The sequence below is a fragment of the Camelus bactrianus genome, chromosome 18 (assembly GCF_048773025.1).
Source record: "Camelus bactrianus isolate YW-2024 breed Bactrian camel chromosome 18, ASM4877302v1, whole genome shotgun sequence".
NCBI lineage: Eukaryota > Metazoa > Chordata > Mammalia > Artiodactyla > Camelidae > Camelus > Camelus bactrianus.
Genome location: NC_133556.1, coordinates 7322234 through 7341304, shown reverse-complemented (window position 1 = coordinate 7341304; position 19071 = coordinate 7322234). Strand labels below are relative to the sequence as shown.

At 52.0% G+C, this 19071-nt stretch overlaps 1 protein-coding gene across 12 annotated transcripts in view; it reads right to left on the bottom strand.

Annotated features, from left to right (window-relative positions):
* Positions 1-19071, bottom strand: part of CUX1 (cut like homeobox 1) — a 353997-nt gene that overhangs the window by 40575 nt on the left and 294351 nt on the right. For 7 of the 12 annotated variants that reach the window (XM_074345859.1, XM_074345857.1, XM_074345864.1 and 4 more), the window contains 3 exons: positions 17808-18637; positions 15681-15846; positions 15104-15160 (listed from right to left, as the gene is read on the bottom strand). The exons of 3 other annotated variants lie outside the window; for them this stretch is intronic. In XM_074345859.1, coding sequence (XP_074201960.1) covers positions 15104-15160; positions 15681-15846; positions 17808-18637 — 1053 coding nt within the window. The remainder of the gene's footprint in view (positions 1-15103; positions 15161-15680; positions 15847-17807; positions 18638-19071) is intronic. 2 more of the 12 variants (XM_074345861.1, XM_074345863.1) reach the window with 1 other exon arrangement.

Here is a 19071-nt window from a genome sequence, read left to right as displayed (position 1 = left end):
GGGCTTGGCACTAGGGCACTGAGACTGGGGATGGGGGCCACCTCAACGAGCTGGCTGTGCCAACTTGTATGAGATTCTTAACCTCCTGGAACATCCTGGTTTCCTCATCTGAAAAATGTAGACAGGGCTGTAGTGAGACATGGTCAGTGCTAAGTAAATCTGAATTTGATGTTTAAAGAAAAGAGAGTAGGTATTAAACTGTACTGGAACATACTTGTCTATGTAACGATCCCCTACAAGCGTGATTTATTGCTGCTGCTTCCACAGTCCCGGGCACAAGACAGATGCCGGGGACACTCAACGGCTACATCTCGTGTGATACCATTTAGATGACATTCTGGAAAAGGTCAAACTATAGGGACAGAAAACAGATCGGTGTTGCTAGGAGCGAGGGGCAGGAGCTGACTACAGAGGGGCACGAGGGAATTTGGGGAGGATGATGGAATTATTCTGTATCTTGATTACCAACATGCATGGAACACTTCGACGAGTGAAGAGTGAACGTCCCTGTATGTGAATTACATTTCAATACCAACTTACCTAGGACAAAAGTGCCAGCAGAAAGAATGAATAAAGATGCATTATTCCGTAATTCTTTCTCTCGTTCCCTAAGTCTGTTGAGGCAGGCCAGTGGGACTACGGCAGTGAACCGGCCAGAGGTGACCCGCCTGCTTGGAGCTCACACCTTGGAGGGGAAGTGGCTGTTGAACAGAAGTTCCTCAAGGATGATGAATGTTCTGATGGGAGACAGACGGGGAGATGGGCACACAAAGCAGGGGGTGGGGATACTGATGTGGCCTGGGGAGCAGAGACTCCCTGGGAGAGTGACATTTCAGGGGGACTTCAGGCACGAACAGGGAATTAGCCAGCTAAGCTGGGAGAAGTAGGAATGAGGAGGAAGGGAGGTAGATTGTTCCAGACACCAGATGGGTTTGAGGCATCCATAAAATTGAGTGTAGCAAGAGTATGAGGCAGAGAGAGGTCCCCAGGGGCTGGGTTGTGCAGGGCCTTTGAACTGGCTAAGGTGTCTGTTTTAATTTTTGTGCAGTCAGGAGCCAGGGCCCATTCATACAATACACCACGTCCCGTAAACAGCGGCGAGAGGGTCAGGAGCCACACGTACCAGCACCCAGAGTGTAAGGGTGAGCCTGCGAAGCAAGGTGCAGAACGAAGCTGAAAGCCTGCAGGCACTGTAAGCTGCATGTGGCTCTTAGACACGTGGCGGGGGTGTAAAATCATGTGCAGGAATGGTAATGTGGAAAGTCAGGGTGACGGCAGCTGACTTCCAGGAAGAATGAGATTAGGGAGAGGCTAATGTTTTATTTCTTTCAAAAATATAGGATTGAATTATGACCAAAAGTTAAGGTTCAAGTTGGGTGATGGGTACGTGGGCAGGTGGCTGAGTTATTCTGTAAGGTCATGTTTGAAATAATATAGATCTAACATCGAAGAGTAAGAAAGTAAACAAGTTCACTGTTGCTTCTGTACAGAGAATGAACTTGCCAACAGCATGGCGGGGACCGGGAGGTCGCTCAGGGTAGGGGTCAGATGGTGGCTTGAAGAGGGTGGGCAGGGGGGCGGGGAGAAGTACTCCGGTTCTGCCCGGGCTACTTGGTGCGTGGAGTGTCATTCCGAGAGGGGGTGCCCTGCGGCAGGGACATCTTGGGGAGAAGGGGAAGATGGTACTAAGAAACCCTGCTCTGTCATCACGTGTAGCAGCATCTCCTGCTTAAGTGCACATTTCTCATGCTCTCGCCATGTGCGCTGAGGCTCACGGGAATGAACTGCTTCACCCTCACCGCCTTACAGTGTGAGGTAGGCACGTCCATCTCCCTCACTGGGCAGAGATAAGATGTCGTGCCCAGAGCTGTACAGCCAGGAACCCGTCAGACGTTCTGTATTCTAAACAGCCCACCTGCACGTCCGGGCGGTGCCCACACCCCCTGCACCCGCGTGGCCGTTAGTGGCAGAGCGACTGGGCCACATTCCAGGACACTGTCTCTCTACACTCCACGGATCAAGGCGTGTGAACCTCCAGGACGTCATGGCGAGGCCCGAGAGCCAGCCCACTGCTGGGGTGAGAAGGGAACCAAAATGCACTTAGAACCTTGTCTGAAGGGCACTTGCACACTGTTCATTCAGTTCTCGTAACAGTCCTGCGGTGGAAATAGAAACCTCGTGCTCCTGGCCAGGAAACCGGGGCTCCGACAGGGAGCGTGACTTGGCCCAGGGCGCACGGGTGGAGCGAGGATCTGACCAGCTCAGGGTGGAAGGCCTCCACCGGCCAGTCACTGTGGTATCACAACAGGCTGCCTGCCTTCATTCAGTCTCTCTCTCATTCACACATTTTTAAAGCACCTGCTCTGTGTCCTGCACTCTGCTCGGCAGCAGGCATAAGAGAAATTAGGTACAAACCTTGCTTTCAAGGGGTCTGCAGCCTGCAGGACTGGGACAACTGAAAATGGGTAATTTGCGTGAAAAGCCCAGCTACACAGTCCATCTATCCAACTCTGACAGCAGAAGTAAGGGGTTACATTTAAAAAGTGATCTGTGGATTAATTTTGGGGGGAAGGCTTTGCATCTTGCAGAACAGTGGCCCGGAGAGTAAGATGCAGAAAGCACAACAGGGACTCAGGGCCTCGGAAAGACCAAGGCTCTCAGGAACTTATATAAAAGGATTATGAAAAATACCATATCCCCCAAACAGCAGGCAAACAACAGCTGCCTTAAGTTTTCAATAGAAGCCAATTGAAAATGCGCACCCGCCGTAATTTTCAGAGACAAATCTCTCTGCAGTTTATCCGATCCTCTGTTTAAATTTCCATACCCAGCCCTCAATCTGCAGTAATAATAACCCAAATTCCATTTAGTGTTCATTTGAGCAGTCAGGATAAAGTCATTTCTTATTATCTCCCCACTGTGCAAAAAACAGCTTGAAGGTAGGAAGTCAGCAAGCATTTTCACCAAAAAGTAATTATTGTAAGTGACATTTTTACTGCTGGCATGCCATAAGGCGAACTGTGCATTCAGAAGGACAAGTTGCTGAAACAAAATGACAGGGTACTCTGTGACATTCTGACAAGAACCCAAACATTATTTAACTGGCGGCTGGTCTGATGCACCACTTCTCATTACGGCCACAGTTTAGGCTCCGAGCCCGTGCCAAGCCAGGAAATTCCAAGTGACTACAAAGACAGACAAGTGTGGAAGACTGGAGAGAGGAGGCCAGGGGAGCAGCAGGGTCACGGCCTGGCGCATGTGAACTTGAATGAGGGAGGGAGGGAGGAAATCAGAGAGCAGAGGAAGAGAGTGCTGGGGAGGCAGATGGAGATGGGGCCCGAGGGGGGACAGGCGCCCTGGCATGGAAAGTGGCGTGGCCATGCAAGGACATGCAGAGGTTCTGGAATGCCTGGTGCTGGCATCCTTGGTCCAGTGGGGGCTCTGGTGACCTGGAAGGACCCTGCAAAGCTCGAGGGCCTTTCCAGCTGACAGTGATGACAGCTTCAGGAGCCACTGCAGGGTGACCACCGGCCTGGAATGCTCCCTAGCCAAGTTCAGATGTAGGGATGGTGATGGGGACACCGAGACTGAGCCGACACGTGGGGACTCTCGTGGGTGCATGTGGTCTCCAAAGAGACCCCCCAACCTGGGGGTTTGCGGCTGATGGGCCTCTTTAGGAATAATGAGCTTCTGTGCGTCAAAGGTGAAGAGCAGCCTAATTTGTCCTCCTGTATTTTAATGCCACACAGTGACGTGAGCCCCTCTCTCTGACATCCCTGAGCACCGAACCTTTCCCCAGCTGGTGGCGTCGATGACTCCCGACTCAGTCTCTGGGCAGATACGCATGGCCCTATCAGGACCACCCCCACTATTTCTCCAGCCACGTATCCCCATTAGACACAGCCAACGTAGATATGTGGACTCTTTTGCTTCTGACTATGAGTGATCTTTTGACTGATTAGCGGGGACTTAAAATCCGTGGGTACTTTGACAGCCATCACAGACACACAGGGGCTTCCATACCCCTCCTACCACAGCCCAGACATTTCCCAGCTAGAAAGGAACAAAAGCAACCTAACAATATACTAAGGCACATTAGAGCACCCAAAGTGGCCCCACCACAAACAGCCTTCTATGCGAGGGCCTGCACCTGACGCCAGCAATGGAGAAAGGGGAGGGGCCTCCCTGCCCCTGGCCCCACCCCCAGGGGCCCAGGCGGGTCTGCCCTGTCCCTGGGAAAGCCAACCCCCGAAGAGGTGGTGGCATCTGGCTTCACCGAAAATCTCAGCAAACCTATCAGATATCTTTTTGTTTCAATAGTAAAAATGAGATACGAGGTGAACATTTTTCTTTAAGTCTGCCTAAGGAACTCTTAGTGACTTAGAAGCCAAAGTAGTTTATTTACTAACAAAGAAAACTTGTTTAAAAAAACTTGTTTCTATTTAACTTGTGCCATTTCTAGCTGACCTCCCCAAGCTTGACTTCCAAGCCACTTGAAAAGAGGGCCTGCCTTTTATTCAGTAAAGGAGCCCTGAAAGTGCCAAGCAGGGTACTTGGAGGTGGAGGCACCTGGGGAGCCAGGCAGACATCACTGAGCAAGTCACTGTCCCAAAGATGGCTGTGACACTGGAGCTCAGGCTGAGGGGGAGGGAACAAGAAAGAGAAGAGGGGGGCGGGTCACACACTAAGAAGGTGGGACTCTAACCCAGGGAAGGGACTGAAGGAGGGGAGGGCCCCAGCTGGACATGCGATCAGGAGAGAGGGTTCTGGCTGTACTATAGATAAAGAGGTGATCTGAGATCTGGGCCAGGGTCGGGCTGCGGGAAAAGAAAGAAGGAAACCCAGAGATGCTTAGGAAACGTGTGCGCGCGCGCGTGCTTGGGAGGAGTTGTAAGAGGGACAGGAGTCCAGGTTCCCCCGGGTCAGGTGACCATGGAGACGGTGGTGCTTTCAAAAGGAACGCCAGAGGGAGAACGGTTCTGGGGAGAAAAGGCTGAGCTCAGCGTTGGCTGCGTTTCATCACAGGGGATGGGGATGGCGAACCCGTGAGTCTGGCGGGATGCTGACGATGGAGGTTGGCACACGAGGGAGGAGGCAGACGTGGGTTCTCGGCGGGTCACCTTCGCCTGGCACGCAGCACGGGACGCAGGGGATGTGAAGGCGACAGGCATCCGGGGGGCTCCTGCCATCAGGCACCATCCTTGCCACCCGGCACTTCCCTGACTCTTGGTATGGCTTCCCCCCACACTGGGAAAGTCGACCCTAGCAGTTCTGAGCTGCACCTGGGAAAGCTGCCCAGGTGATGTGCGCCTGAGCCGGGGAGTGCTCACCTGAGGGGTTGAGGGTGGGCACTGTAGGGGATTCGAGGTGTAAATTTGCTCCCCCTCAGGTTTCCATTATTTTTCTTGTGTATCTTTTATAAGCTCTTAAGGAAATACATCAAAAGTGAAGTTTGAGAATATTAAAAACAAAAAACCTTACATCACTATTCAGCTTTGGCAGCGGACTCTCTGTTGGGCGAGGTTGCAGAGCCGACCCCGGGACGCGTAGCCGGCTCTGCTTCAGGGGCGCAGTGCTTGCCCTGTTCCTAGTTTTTCTGCAGATCCACACCGACTTAGAAATAATGCTTTCAAATTACCTTCAATAACCTTATTACCGAACCAGCTGTGTGTATGAACACTTATCAATGCGTCCCTGTGCATTAAGAGAAAATGTATGTCATACAAACAGTCTAAATATATATTACTGAGATGGGAAAAAACAAACCCTCTAGTTAAATTGCTCTGGTGTAATCAAAGATTAATCAGTGTGTGTGTGTGTGTGTGTGTGTGTGTGCGCGCGCGCACTCGCGTGCCCGTGTGCATGTGTTTCTTTCTCCAGGGTTCCTTTCTGGCTTTGGGCAAACCCGTCCGTCCTTCCCCGGCAGCGCTGCTGTCTGGTAGGCAGCTCGTACCGCCATTCTAATAGTGGAATTCATCTTCCCAGATTTCTAAGAGTTGGAGGATCTCAGAGGTGGTTTTGACTATTGTTTTCTTTCCAAGCCTTCTAGGCCTGCGGCTCAGAAGCCTTCCTTTCCCCCAGACCCCTGGTGGACAACAGGCTTCGGGAGGTGCCCATCTGTGAGGAGGCTGGAGCATTTGCCCCAAGAGCAGCCCATCCCCTTAATAACGCTGCCAGGCAGCAGGTCGTGAGGATGAGGATGTCTGGGCTGTGACGGAATGTTCCTTAGAGAATCCTTGGCTGATCACAGCCGGTGAACGTGCTAGTGCGGTGGGCTGCGTCCTGGCTTCCCACCAATACGCAGGTGAGTGAACTGATCTGGCCCTACATGGGCCCTGGGCCGTGCTGAGCAGAACCAAGCGACGTTTTCGTTGGATGCGACGGTATTAGAAAAGCTATTAAGGTACATTATTTTACACATCCTCCTAATCTCTCCATACTGCTTTACTTAATTTGTGATGAAATTGTTGAGAAAGGGTACTTAATGTACGACAGTCAGTAAAAGTAATTTATCATCTTCCCGCTTCAGTGCTCACGTTATCAGCGAACTCATTTTCTGCATTCATCATGCAATCAGACTATTATTTGCATATTAATCAGGCAGTGGACCATGAAAGAACTGCATCCCAGCCAAATGCTGCACTATCTCAGGAGAAACACTCAGTAATTATCATACATCAGTGTTATGATGTGGTAATTGATTATAACATCTTTCTGCTGCCCCTGGGGAGCCCCTCTACTAACCCAGCTCCAGGCACTCCGGACGGATTGCTCTTTTCCTCCCCAAATCAGAGTCACCACTGCTGTTCTCTCCAAATGCTATTTCTGAGGAGTATTGATCCTCCTCTTCCAGTTTCAAGAGGGATTTAAACCATGTGCAAGAAAACTGACCACAACTCAGGGAATGGGGAGGTCAGGCTGTGGGGCAGGCATATCTCTCTGGACCCAGCCTTTTGGCTTCAGAGGTGCTGCTCTGGCTGCTGAGAAAGTTTCCTTATCAAGTGAAATCAACTGAAAAGCTTAGTCCCTCCTTGTTGCAAAGTTGGTACAAAGGCAGTTTGGCTGCTTTATTTAGGTGCCAAATGACAAGACTAATTTTGGCCCTCTTGTAAAGGACAAACCCAACATCTGCCAATTCAGACTCAGGCTATATTTAGGAATCCAGTTCCAAAGGGAAGAACAAAACACAAAATCAAGATGAAGCCGGTGAAGGAAGCTGCCTGGCTCGCTCCGTTCTCTCTGTGACCCGCTTCTCACTCCTGAGCGTGACCGTGGACTAAGGGCCAGTCTGCAGGGGGCTGGGCCGGGGGTCCTGGGCTGGCTGAGGGCCTCTGGCAGCTGACAGGTGGGCTGTCCCTTCGTAAGGGAAGGAACCCTGGGCCACTGTGTGTATTTTCCTTGGATTCAGCCTGGAAGGGGTTTCAAGGCAGCATGGCCCTGCATCACAGGCCAGATGGGTTATCCACTCTCTGTTACAAAACTTCATAAACTTGGGTCTGACTCTCTGCCACTGATCTGTTGCTGGGTTCCCTTCCCTCTGCCCAGCTCCCAGGCTGAAACGTCAGGGATGCCTCCTAGGGTCACTGAGGTATCTGACTTTCTGTTAGTTGCTCATCTTGGATATGATTTTAAAACATATGTCCATTTATAATTTTCACTCAGTTTTGTTCCTTGTTTTGAAACATGGCCTTGACTTCTCTGAGTGTAGTTCCAGGGACCAGCCCTTCACCCACCATGGGGGACCAAGTCCTCAGGGCTGAGTGACAGCTCGCCTGCACCCAGGCGTCCTGCAGACCCCTCCAGGGCAGCAAGACCTCTGGTCGCAGCACCCCGTGTGCTTCTCCACCTCCTCCGTGACTAGGGGCAAACTGCCTCTCCTCTCTGGGCATCTGTAAGACAGGGGAAATCACTTCCGCTTACTGATTAGGGATTAAAAGCACTGCGCTCGGCACATCCATGGTGCAAATACGTGAGTTTCTTCATTTTATTCTTTCCACCTTTTAAAATCACCTGAGGGTTTTTAAGCATTTAAGCTTCTTCATCCTTCCCTGGAACCAAAGCATTGAAAACTCAAGTCCTCGTTTGCTCCTATGACCTACTTTTGCCTCTTGTACTGAATGCCCAACGTACCGTAAGTTCTCTTCTCCAAAGAAAATCTACAGGAAAGAGAAACGTGTCCAGAGGCCCGTGGCCAGGGCCTGCCGGGGCCTCCTCCGCACGGGGAGTTGGGGCCTGCCAGCACGGAGGGCGGGTCCCAGCCAAGAGGCCGAGAGAAGCTGACGAGATGCGGCTGCCACTCACCTGTGCCGACAGCACCCCTACATCCATCCAGACATTGTGGCCTGGTTCCGAACTAGATTGCCCCAAATGAGTGATGACCTACAGTCTTACTCTTGGAGCTCAAGATTTTGGGTCAACTTCATGGAATGGCAGATGGACGGGCAACTTTCAAAGATGGACAGTGTTTTGGGGAAGCCAGGAATCTGGAGAGCTGTGTGCAGGTCACCCTGCAGCTGACCCTTCGTGTCGCTGCCAATTGGTGATGCTCTCACGTGACAATCCACTCAAGGAGTGAATGCTGGACACCTCTGTTTTAGAGCCAGGGGCCTGACATTCCTTGTGTGCAAGTCATTGCTCTGTAGCTCTCCGGGTGCACACGAAATGACATGTCATGCCAAAAGAAAGAAGAAATGACATGTCATGCCAAAAGAAAGAAGAAATGACATGTCGTGCCAGAGGCTGCAAGGACAGCAAACCCTGAACAAACTCATTTAAAACTCTCTAGAGTCTAGGAGACAGTACTTTATTTTTCCTATTTTAAAGAAGAAACTGAGACACAGAGAGGTCTAGTCACCTGCCCAAGGCCACACAGCTGCCCAGTGGCAGAGACAAGCCGAGCCCTGTGCTGTCCGCTCTGAGTCCACCGCATCCTGCTGCTGCTCATGCGTGCTCAAGGCTGGTCACTGCAGGATCGTTTCTTAGGCTCTGCTGTTAAAGTCAATCTAAATATCTTGTGCTAGTGACTGGTTAACTAAAATAGGGTAGGTCCAGACAGAGGAATTCCCTATGGCAGTGAAAAGGGGAGGAGATTCTCTAGTCTATTGCCAGGTGAGAAAAGCAGGGCACACCTTGAGCCCCGTGTGCTCCCTTCTGTGCAGACCAAGTATCTCGGGGCACAGACTCTCCGAAGAAAAGGAACAGGAACGCCTGGGGAGAGCGCCTAGGGGCTGGGGATGAGGGAGGGCGGGCGACTTATTTTTTAAAAAGGGTGTAAGCTCTTCGAAATCCTGCATTTTGTAACTATGATGTATTTTACTTATTCAACCCCCTCCCCCAAACCATAATTTAAAAAAAAGTCAAATAAATCTATTACCCTGGGTTACTCTGATTCTCTCCTCTTTTTTTGGAGAGGCACAGTGACAAATCTCACGCATGAAACAGAGACCCTCGGGGGCTGCTTTGTGCCGGAGCAGCTTTTTCCAAGGATCATGATGACAGTATCTGCTGCTTTGAGACAAAACATTGAGTGGGCGTCTTGTTTAGTGGCTGCCGCCCCAGGGATGCCTGTGCGGGGCCTGCAGGTGCAGTGTGCTCTCGGGGAGGGCGGGCAGGGCAGGGCTTGGCTTATCCACCGCCCCCACCTCCCACAAATGCATCACAGGAGCGAAAGGGCCTCCGTGTTCCCTCTCCCTCCTGGGTTAATGTCACAGGGAGGTGGTTTCAGGATCACATGCCCAGTCCCCACAGGGAGTCCCACAACTGCTAGGCATGGCTAGGAAGGCTGAAAAAGCAGCGCAGGCCCGTAGGTGATCCAGGGAGGTGCCGCAGACAAGTCACCTGTCTAGGGCGCTTGTGAGACATGCGTCCTCCTTCTCTGCAGCTTGCAGGCCAGCGGGGGCCGCCCAGCTACCGCTTCACCCTCCTCTGAGACCACTCTTGGGTGTGCTGAGCCTCAGCCCGCATCTCAACGCTCTTGAAGTCCACCTCCTCTCAAGAAAGAGCCACCCACAGGGGCAAGGGGCGCTTTGGGGTGAGATGCAGCAGGTCAGGCATCCCGCGGCCCAACGCCGCCGTGGGAGCAGGTCACTGAGGTCATCTCAGAGGAGCAAGGAGCCCCCTCTGTCCTGCCGCCCACACTTTTCTCCTTATTATACAGGCCTTAAGGCAGTAATAACGAAAATATTCTCCATAAAGAAAAGACAAAATTCTTCCAGAACCCACTTTCCTCCTGTTACTTTTAAAGAAAAATAAAAGGCCCCTGAATTAGGGGCTTCTAATGTTTTCACTTTTTTTCAAAGGTTCCACACGTGCCACATCATCCCCCATCAACGAACCTTCGTACCCGCAGAGCCCTCCACCTGGAAGGTTCTCCTCCCTGACCCATTCGCCCTTCATGGCCCAGCCCCTCCTCGGGGCTCCCCCGATAACATCAAAATGCTCTTATGCAGGTTACAACCAAGAAAGAGAGAAGTGAATGGGGCACTTGGTTCCTCCAGCTGCCAAGTTCATGGTCTCTGGGTGCAGAGGGCTGAGCCCAGGACAAATGTGAGCAGTGGCCCCTTGCGCAGGGAGGGGCACTTCCTAGTTCACACGTGGCTTTCCAGAATTCGCTTATGTTTTCGATCTGTAGTTTATGGCTATGTATAAATCAGTTACGTATATACAAATCTTTTCAGCTATTTAAAATAACTGAGGGTTAGAATAATTCTTCTTAGAGAGCACCAGGAGTTAACCTGCATTGATTTATTTCGATGAGAGAGAGGAGAAAAAAAGACAAATCAGCTCTAGTCCTGGGTATTGAATGAAGAGTTCTGCCTGCTTTAGACGGTGCCGTGGAATTTTCTGGAGGTACAAATAGCCCTTCCTTTTCCTATTAATATGCTGTCCAAACGCCCCAGCCTGACTTAGTCATTAAAACTGAGGAACGGATGGCTCACTCGAGGAAGCTGCATCAGAGCCCTACAGCTGAGGTCAGAGCACTGAAACCATGGACACGTTCTCCCGGTCATTTCATGGGTCCCAAGCAAGCGCCATTATGCATATTAAAAAAAAAAGGCTGGCCTGTCCCCAACTGGGCCCTGTGGCTGCGGGAATCTCCCGGCTGCGTAAGGCCACGTAGCGCAGACAGTCCTGTGGTCCTCATGTCAGGGAGGGGGCGCACAGGGACGGCCCACGTGAGAGACGGGCTGCAGCTGCTGCTCCTCAGCAGGACACTGGTGCTCTGCTGAGTGAGCTCCGTGGCGGGGAGCTGTGGATTCTCCATGCGCAGAGGAGGCTTGGACCCCACCGTTCTTGAATGACATGCTGGGAAAAAGCTGGGTATTTTATAATTAATCTGAGGAGACTGGGCCATCCTGTCATTTGTATGGCTTGCGATCATCCATCTGAAGCAGGTGTGGATGCTTGTTAGCGACAGTAACGAAATGCCCCCACATTAGAAAGTTACAAAGCCCAGTGCAGCAGGCAGGCGACCCCTCTCTCTCACTTCTCGGTAACGTGATGACTAAGCCGCATCCAGGAAAACCTGCTCCGTGCCCTTTCTTTCTCCCTCTTTTAGAGTTGCCTCTTGTCTCCTTCTTTCCTTTGGGGCAAAAAGATTAATCACACCAAGGAACCATGAATATGAAATGAGATCTAAGGAATGAAAAAGGAAAAAAAAATCCAATCCTAGATCATATCTAACTATGTACCTGTGTACCTAACTACACACACACACACACATCATTACATCTCAAGGTTTTCTTCCTTTAAAAAATGCCCTGCTAACTGATAAGCGGTGACGACAGGCCACACTCGGATGAAACCAGTCCTGCTTGGCCCCACCCCTCCCCTGCTGGGAGTCCTTCCTCCGCTTCCCTGAGCATCGCTATGGCTAAGCGGTGCCAGGGCACCTGATGGAAGATAGCTGGGATGGGAGACGGACAAAAGGGAGATGCAGAGAGCCAATCCCAAAGGACTACTTGCAACTCTGTCTTCAAATAGGTTTGCCATTTAGGTCGAAGACAACCCGAGACACTGGGGACTTTGAAAGATTCAATCCAACACAAAAATGTTTGTAGAAAACTAGGCTACCAGGAAAGGTAGGACAGGTAATGGTTCTGAAGGGCTATTCTTTAAAGACCATTTTTTCTCCTTACAGTTACTCATATGATTGGCATGGAACCCTCTGTTCTCCTTACTCCTCATCAAGACCTCAACGGCCTTCAAAATAAGCATATGTCACTCGCTGAAAATGGCATCAACTTTCCTTAAGGTCCAAGGCCATCACCCCAATGCTCAAATCATCAAAGGAACATTAAGAAATGGTTACATCCACCAAGAGGGGAAGGTGACGATGCAACAGCAAGTCCAGTTTCTCGCTCCTTCATCATCAAACTGACTGGCAAGTCTGACGTACAAATCATTAAGGGAAACAGAGATGCCGAGGGCCACAGAGCTGGGCAGAAAGAGGTAGATGGGTGAGGGAAACAGATTCCCGTGTCAGCAGCTTGCTGTTGAGATGAGCACCTCATTGCTGTGGTAACTAAGCACAAAGCCATTCATTAGACCCACACGACCTCTCCTATGAGACTGGGGCTGAGGACAGAAGGTGAGCCTTCCAAAGTCCTCCCATGCCTGGGAGGCTAAACCGATGGCCAGGCCAGTTTAAGAGGCTGGATTTTCAGACACTGAATGCCTCTCACCAATGTTCAGAAAACAGACCAACCAAGGGTTAGAATTACCTTCCTGTAGCCATCCGGTTCCAACTCACTGAGCTACCTTGGCCAGAGGCCTCAAAGGAGCCACCAGCAAGGACACAGCATCTTTCTGGGTCTGGGGGCTTCTTGGAAGAATTCCGTGGGAGCCACGGTGAGAGCAGGGAATCAAAATCCTGGAGAAATCCCAGGCCAGAGGTGTCACTCCCCTGCCTTTGGGGGAGCAATACCGAATGCTTCCTCAGACAATGATTTTTGAAGTTGTCAAAGAAGATTCTGGAGTCTCCTACAGTCATTCATCCCAATGACTTACCAACACTCATCATTCTAACAGAATTCAATTTTTCAAATCTAAATTCCACATACTGAAAAGCATAGCTACGACCCAGACGCTTGCCCCTATATGATAATCTTTCTTTTCATTTTAACAAACACTTTCTAGTCTTTCCTGATTTAAAGAAACATTTTTGCTTAGCTACCATCATGATATTAAAAAGTTTATATTTTTCCTAGAATATAAGAAATATTTTCCCATTTTTCTCCACAATCACCATAATTATTATCTCTGCTGGTGGCTTCCCTATTGCTGACTCACAACAGGGGCTTTGAGAGGGATCTGCAACCCACCTCCCATCTCGCTGAGATGACACAGGGAGAGGCCTGCCTGCCACCTCTTCACAGAAACTGCGGGAGAGTTTGAGAGCGTTCGCTCACTTTTACCCAGAGGCTCACATCCTCCTCCTCCCTCCCTCCTCCAATCTGCAGACTCCCCTACCAAGCATTCTACATCACTTTGTTTTATAATGTAATTTGATATCTTACAAATATCACTCACATCCCTCTTAGGAGCCCTGTGAGTTTCTCCTGGGTTGGAAATGTGACTGTCGTATGACGGTTCCAGCACGGTAGCCATTACTTGCTATACAGTAAAAAGTAAAAAGCCATCCTTCAAGGATTTGTTCAGACACAGAACAGATTTTGGCATCGATCATGACCGACCTGGAACTGCAGGAGGTTTCTTGTTTTGGTTAGGAACAAGCGGTTTTGATTTCAAAAGCGTTAGTCACATTCTGCCAAGCTCGGCCCTAACTTTGATGAGGCAGCAAATACTCTTGGAGAGTTTAAGAGGAGGCCAGCTTTCCATTAGAGCAAGAGGTAGGGCTCATTTTCCATGCAAACGTCCACAAAGCTCTAGCACAAACAACTACGTCCATTATTTTCCCTAATGTGTTTTGAGTGAGAGCCAGGGCTGTATAAGTTCTCCAGTAATTGCTAATTAAATTGGCCAACCCAGAAAGGCAGTGAGAAGGAAGTACACCTGATCTGTCTTAGATGGACAACCACTCCATTTAGATGTCCAGCCAAGAAAACCAACAGCTTGGGTTAGATACAGCCTTCCACCCATCAAGATGGGACACCTAAAACACGAAAATGTCAACCGGGAACTTAGCTGTGAGCAGCGAGTGCGCTCCGGCTGCATCTGTGTGTGGGTTGGGTGTTTCGAAGCAGTGGAGGCGCTGCCGCCCAGCTGTTCCCCTCATGACACGTGTTTTCTCTTGTAAAACTTCCAGCAGGCTGGCAGGCTCCACGCTCCTCACTTAGCTTTGTTTGTGTTTTCAATGAATCAATGGGATACGGAGACTAATCAACATGTTTAGAAAAATAAAGAAAGGAAAGAAGAGGAACGGCTCATGATGCTGACTGCTCCCGAAAGCTGGGTGGGAAAAGCTCGGCACAAGCGGGAACACAGGAAGGACACGGAAAAGGTCCAGGAGCCAGGCACGCGGGCCGCCCGGGCCGCCGCATCCAGGTGTGAGGAAGGAGTCCGCAGGGCAGAGGTGTGACCTCAAAGACCAGACCTTGCGGCTCTCAGATGCCGGCAGGAAGCAGCCCCAGTGCCTCGGCAGAGCTCTGGGCCCTCCACTGCCTGCTCCCAGGCTGGACTCCAACCCCAGTCCCCCTCTTCTGAGCCTCACAGCTTGAACTGCGACCCCCAGGTCTTCCAGATGGTCTCGACATCCCCCTACCACGACCCCACTGGAAGAGCAACGCCCACTCCTTGTCCCCTGACCCCTGCTATAACACTGGAAACTGCCTGAGCAAAGAATCCGTCTCTGACTTGAGCTCCAGCCCCCCGAACCCAGGGCTTCACACCTAGAAGCCGACAAAGTGATGAAGAACTCGGTAAGGAGCCGGAAAACATCGGAGGAACCTGCACTCAGCTGGCCGTCCTCTCCCTCTCCACCAGAAACTATGGCCTCGAGGAACCCAGTTCACTAGGCGGATACTGTGTTTTTGGCTCACCGGATCCAGAACAATAGATCCTTCAAGTCTCCCCATTATAGACCGGAGGAAAACATAAAAGGCAGGGAAACATTTCACACAAAACAACAGAACGTGCTAGTTACCTGAGCTCACACAGCCCTGCTGCAGGGGGTCCTGTAGCGACGTCACTGAGTGGAGGACTAAATAAGAGAAAGGGTTGCAGTTAAACGAGGAAACAAACTGGGGGGTTTAAAGCTTCCTAATACGCTGGGTGCAGCTGAGGGGCGCTGGCATGAAGGCCCCAAGGGCCCAGGGGAGGGTCTCCACTCCCTGCAGGGAGGGCCAGAATTGGGGGGCGTCCAGGCAGGTAGGCAAAGCTGCCGGTAGAAAGCTGGGCCCCAGTCGGGGAGCAGACAGAAGCTGTCACCTGTGAGATGTTTCATTCTGTGCCTTTGACTGATTTTCTTTCCTGAGTCCCTGATTTAGCTACTTGACTTTTACCTATATTTATGTATAAACAGCATTTTCTTAATTGGTAACTCATCTTCTGCTGCTTATAAAATTAGTTAGGCACAATCTTCTCTCTCCTAAAAACTAAGTCAGTCCCTTGGGAACAGGTCGCAGAGGAAGGGGGGCAGTTCGCAGCCAGCGTGGCTGGCTGCCTCCCTGCGCCGACTCCCCTCCACCCTCCCAGCAGCAGCCCAGCAGGGCTGCCCTTACCTGGCCCTGGCTGCTGCCCTTGCACAGGCAGGACGCCCTGGCCCAGCTCGCCGTTCAGCCAGAGCTGCATCCGGATGAAGGGCTCGCGGCCTTTCTGGGTCAGCTTGCTCCATGGCTTCGGCCGGGACAGCATGTCGCTGACACTGCCCTGGGACAGGCCCAGCACCTGGAATGGCAACCAAAGACGTACGGCATCAGTGCCTAGGGTTTGGTGTGAGGCCGCAGAACGCATCAGTGATACGCACAAAGCTGTGCGGCGGCGTGGCAGGGATGGAAGACACACAGGGAGCAAGCACTCCCGGGGCCGAGCACTGACCCAGCCACCGCCTGCTGGGCGGGGATGGCCTGGGGTGGGCGATGTGCTTTTCAAGGTCACTGGTGGGCTGATGCCCTGGCACAGGGAGCCATGGTTATAGTCCCAGCTCTCAGCTCCCAGGGAGAGAAGGGCTGGGAAACGGAGGGGAGGGGTTCTCTCCCAGGGTCTTGATCCTGCCAAGTCTGCGGGGTTGTCCTGACAACCCAAGGAGGAAGCACCAAAACCATCTTGCTCTTTGCCTGGTGGCGCCAGGAAAGGCTGAGGTGCTGGGGGCCAAGGATCGCTTTAGAGTAGGAGCAACGGATGCTGGCAGGATGTGGGGGCCCATCCCCTTTGCTGGCGTTGGGCCAGAGGGGCATTTAGAAAGGTCTGCTCTTTCTGATCACATCCTGCTCTGTGGTAGGGGCCCAGAGGTGAGCTAGTGGTGACAGAGGAGCCAGCCTAGGAGTGAAACTCACTGCAGACGGTCGACAAGTTGCATGCACACACCCGACTTTTCTTACGCTCACATATGGCCATACATATGTATGGGCACAAACACCCCCCACAGGACACAGATGCAGCCCAGAGATATTTAGGGGCTGCATCCGATCACTCTTTGAAAAGTTCTCAAGTTCCAGAATAAACTGCACTCATGGGCCAAACAAGTTCAATGCTATTAAGTCTCTGCTAAATTTAAGGCATGAGCACAAATGTCTATTTAAATGTTCTCAAATGATATTTTTACAACACTGAACTAGAAATTTCAAGGGACTTTAAATTCTCATCCTCATTTCTGTTCACCCCATCACCTTTTGCAAAATCAGGACAAAGAGTTCACAATCCTATGGCAAGGATCTGTAGCCTAGTATATTGCAAACATTAATCTGAGGGCAGGACCTGGTAAGGGGGGGTAGAAAGTTGGGGGGAAAGGTTCCATGTGGGCCTCTCAGAGGCCACTGTTGACTGGGCCACATGTCCCTGAGGAAAACTGTCTTTTAGGGGACTGGAACATTTCTCCTTATGTTCAGCAATTCATCACTTAATCTAAAATGATCCTAGGGTATAATGTTTACAATATATTTTGCAGGCCTGGTAGATCCCCATTATCCAGAATCTCAGTGATCAGGATGTGCCAAGAACCGAAAGGGTCTGGGACCTCATCCACAACCCATGTAGTTTTGTGAGCCAGGGAAGGACACTGTGGAAACAAGGGTCTTCAGGGCCACTCCTGGGCTCAGCCCAGGCCCTGTGCAGCTCTGCCTGGGCTACCTCTAGCTGTGCATCCCTGGACACTTGCTCCGCCCCTCTGACTGGACAATATCCGAGCACCTTCTGAATTACGAGAAAGGTGCAAATACGCTTCACATTGCTGTTTCTATCCAGTGCCCTCTGGTCTCTGCATGCTGGCTGTCTTTCTCTGTGATCAGATCAGATCCTCTTTGACTGAAACAGGCAGCAGAGGCGCCTCTGGGCTCCACCTGGCAGTGGGGACAGGATTGAATTTGGTCACCTGCCAGCTTGGAGCACACAGTTAACTTCCCCAAGCTTCAGTTTCCTTATTTGTCAAATGGTGACTTTGCCACTTGCCTCACAGTGTGATGAGGGGTCACAGTGGGTGAGAGAGGCTTGCCTGGAACCTGGCCCCCAGAGGGGATGCAGCAAATGGGACGTTCACTGGCCAGCCTCCCTAGAAGTCTGGGAATGGACGCCCCATGATGCTCTCTGGTTAATTACGTGGGCGTTGGCTGCACCCTCCAGGCAGATACAGATACTCCATCTTGAGCAATGAAGAGACCGGAAAACCCAGGCCCCCGAATGGAATCCCTTACCTTCTCCCCAAAGATCCTTTGACAAATGCCGTTCTTGGCCAGCTTCTCTTTCACCTGCCGGGTGAGCTCGATGGTATCCACCTCCTGGTACATGTAGATCTCGTATTGCTCGGGGGTCAGCGGGGGGACCGAAGGCTTGGTGGGCTTCGACAGGGGCACTATCGGGGAGGAGGGCAGAGGGCTGTTCTGGGGTGTCTCGCTGCGGCTGGCCCCGGTCAGGCTCAGCTCCGAGCTCTGGGAGTACGGCGACTCGGCGCTGGGCCAGTCCTTCCAGTACTCGGAAGAGGAGGGGCCCTGGAGCTGGCTGCGCTCGGCCCGCGGCTGGCTGCCCCCGCCTTTGTCTTTCCCGCCGCCGGCTTCCTCAGCCTTGGCGTCTTCGGGAGGAGCGCTGCTCTTCCTCTCGGGCTGGACGGCGCTCCACCAGTGGTCCTTCCACACGCCGCTGCGGCCCAGCTCGCTCTTCACGTGCCGCAGGACCCCCTGCGCGGCGTCGGCCGCCCCCTGCAGGTCCGGCCCCGGCGCGTCCTGGGATTCCTTCTTCAGGGCCGGGGGGTTGGGCAGAGTGGGGACGCTGGCCTCGGGAGCCGAGGGGGGCTTCTTCAGGGAGATGGCAAGCGGCGAGTAGCTGGACACCGATGACATGGGCGAGGGGGACATTAACTTGGGGGTCAGGATGGCAATGTCAGTCTGGGACAGTGGTGCTGGCTTTAAGGCGGGGTCGAGGGCAGCCTGCTGGGCCTCCATCTCGCGGCGGGCCTGCTGCAGGATGGAGCGGATGGCGTCGTCGGAGTTCCCGCTGCTGGACGCGGAGGAGGGCTGGGCCGGCTCTGCTGCGGAGCAAACACAGAGGTGAGGCGGTGGCAGAAACCCCCCTCAGTCAGGAACGTGCTTTTTCACTCCACTTCCTCCTCACTTGACCTGCCACCGAATGCGGATTATTCGGGAGAACTGCGCTGCTCTATTTTTCCAACATTTTCCTGGTCGTGAAACATTCATGCATCCTGTCTGAACAGTGATACAAAGGGCTCACACTACTGCCCTGTGACCCTACGGCCTCCGTGACACACCAACTGAAGGGACTTAGGATCATGTGATGGGGGAGTATGCGTGCAAACGCTCCGTGACACCATCTTAGGCTCTCTTCCCCGATTATTTTAAACGTAACATTCTCATGTGCTCTACTGCAAAATTCTAGTGGTTTGGTTAGCTCAGATTCTCTTCTGGATGGGTGACTATGGTGTGGCCACCGAGGGGGAGGGCGAGG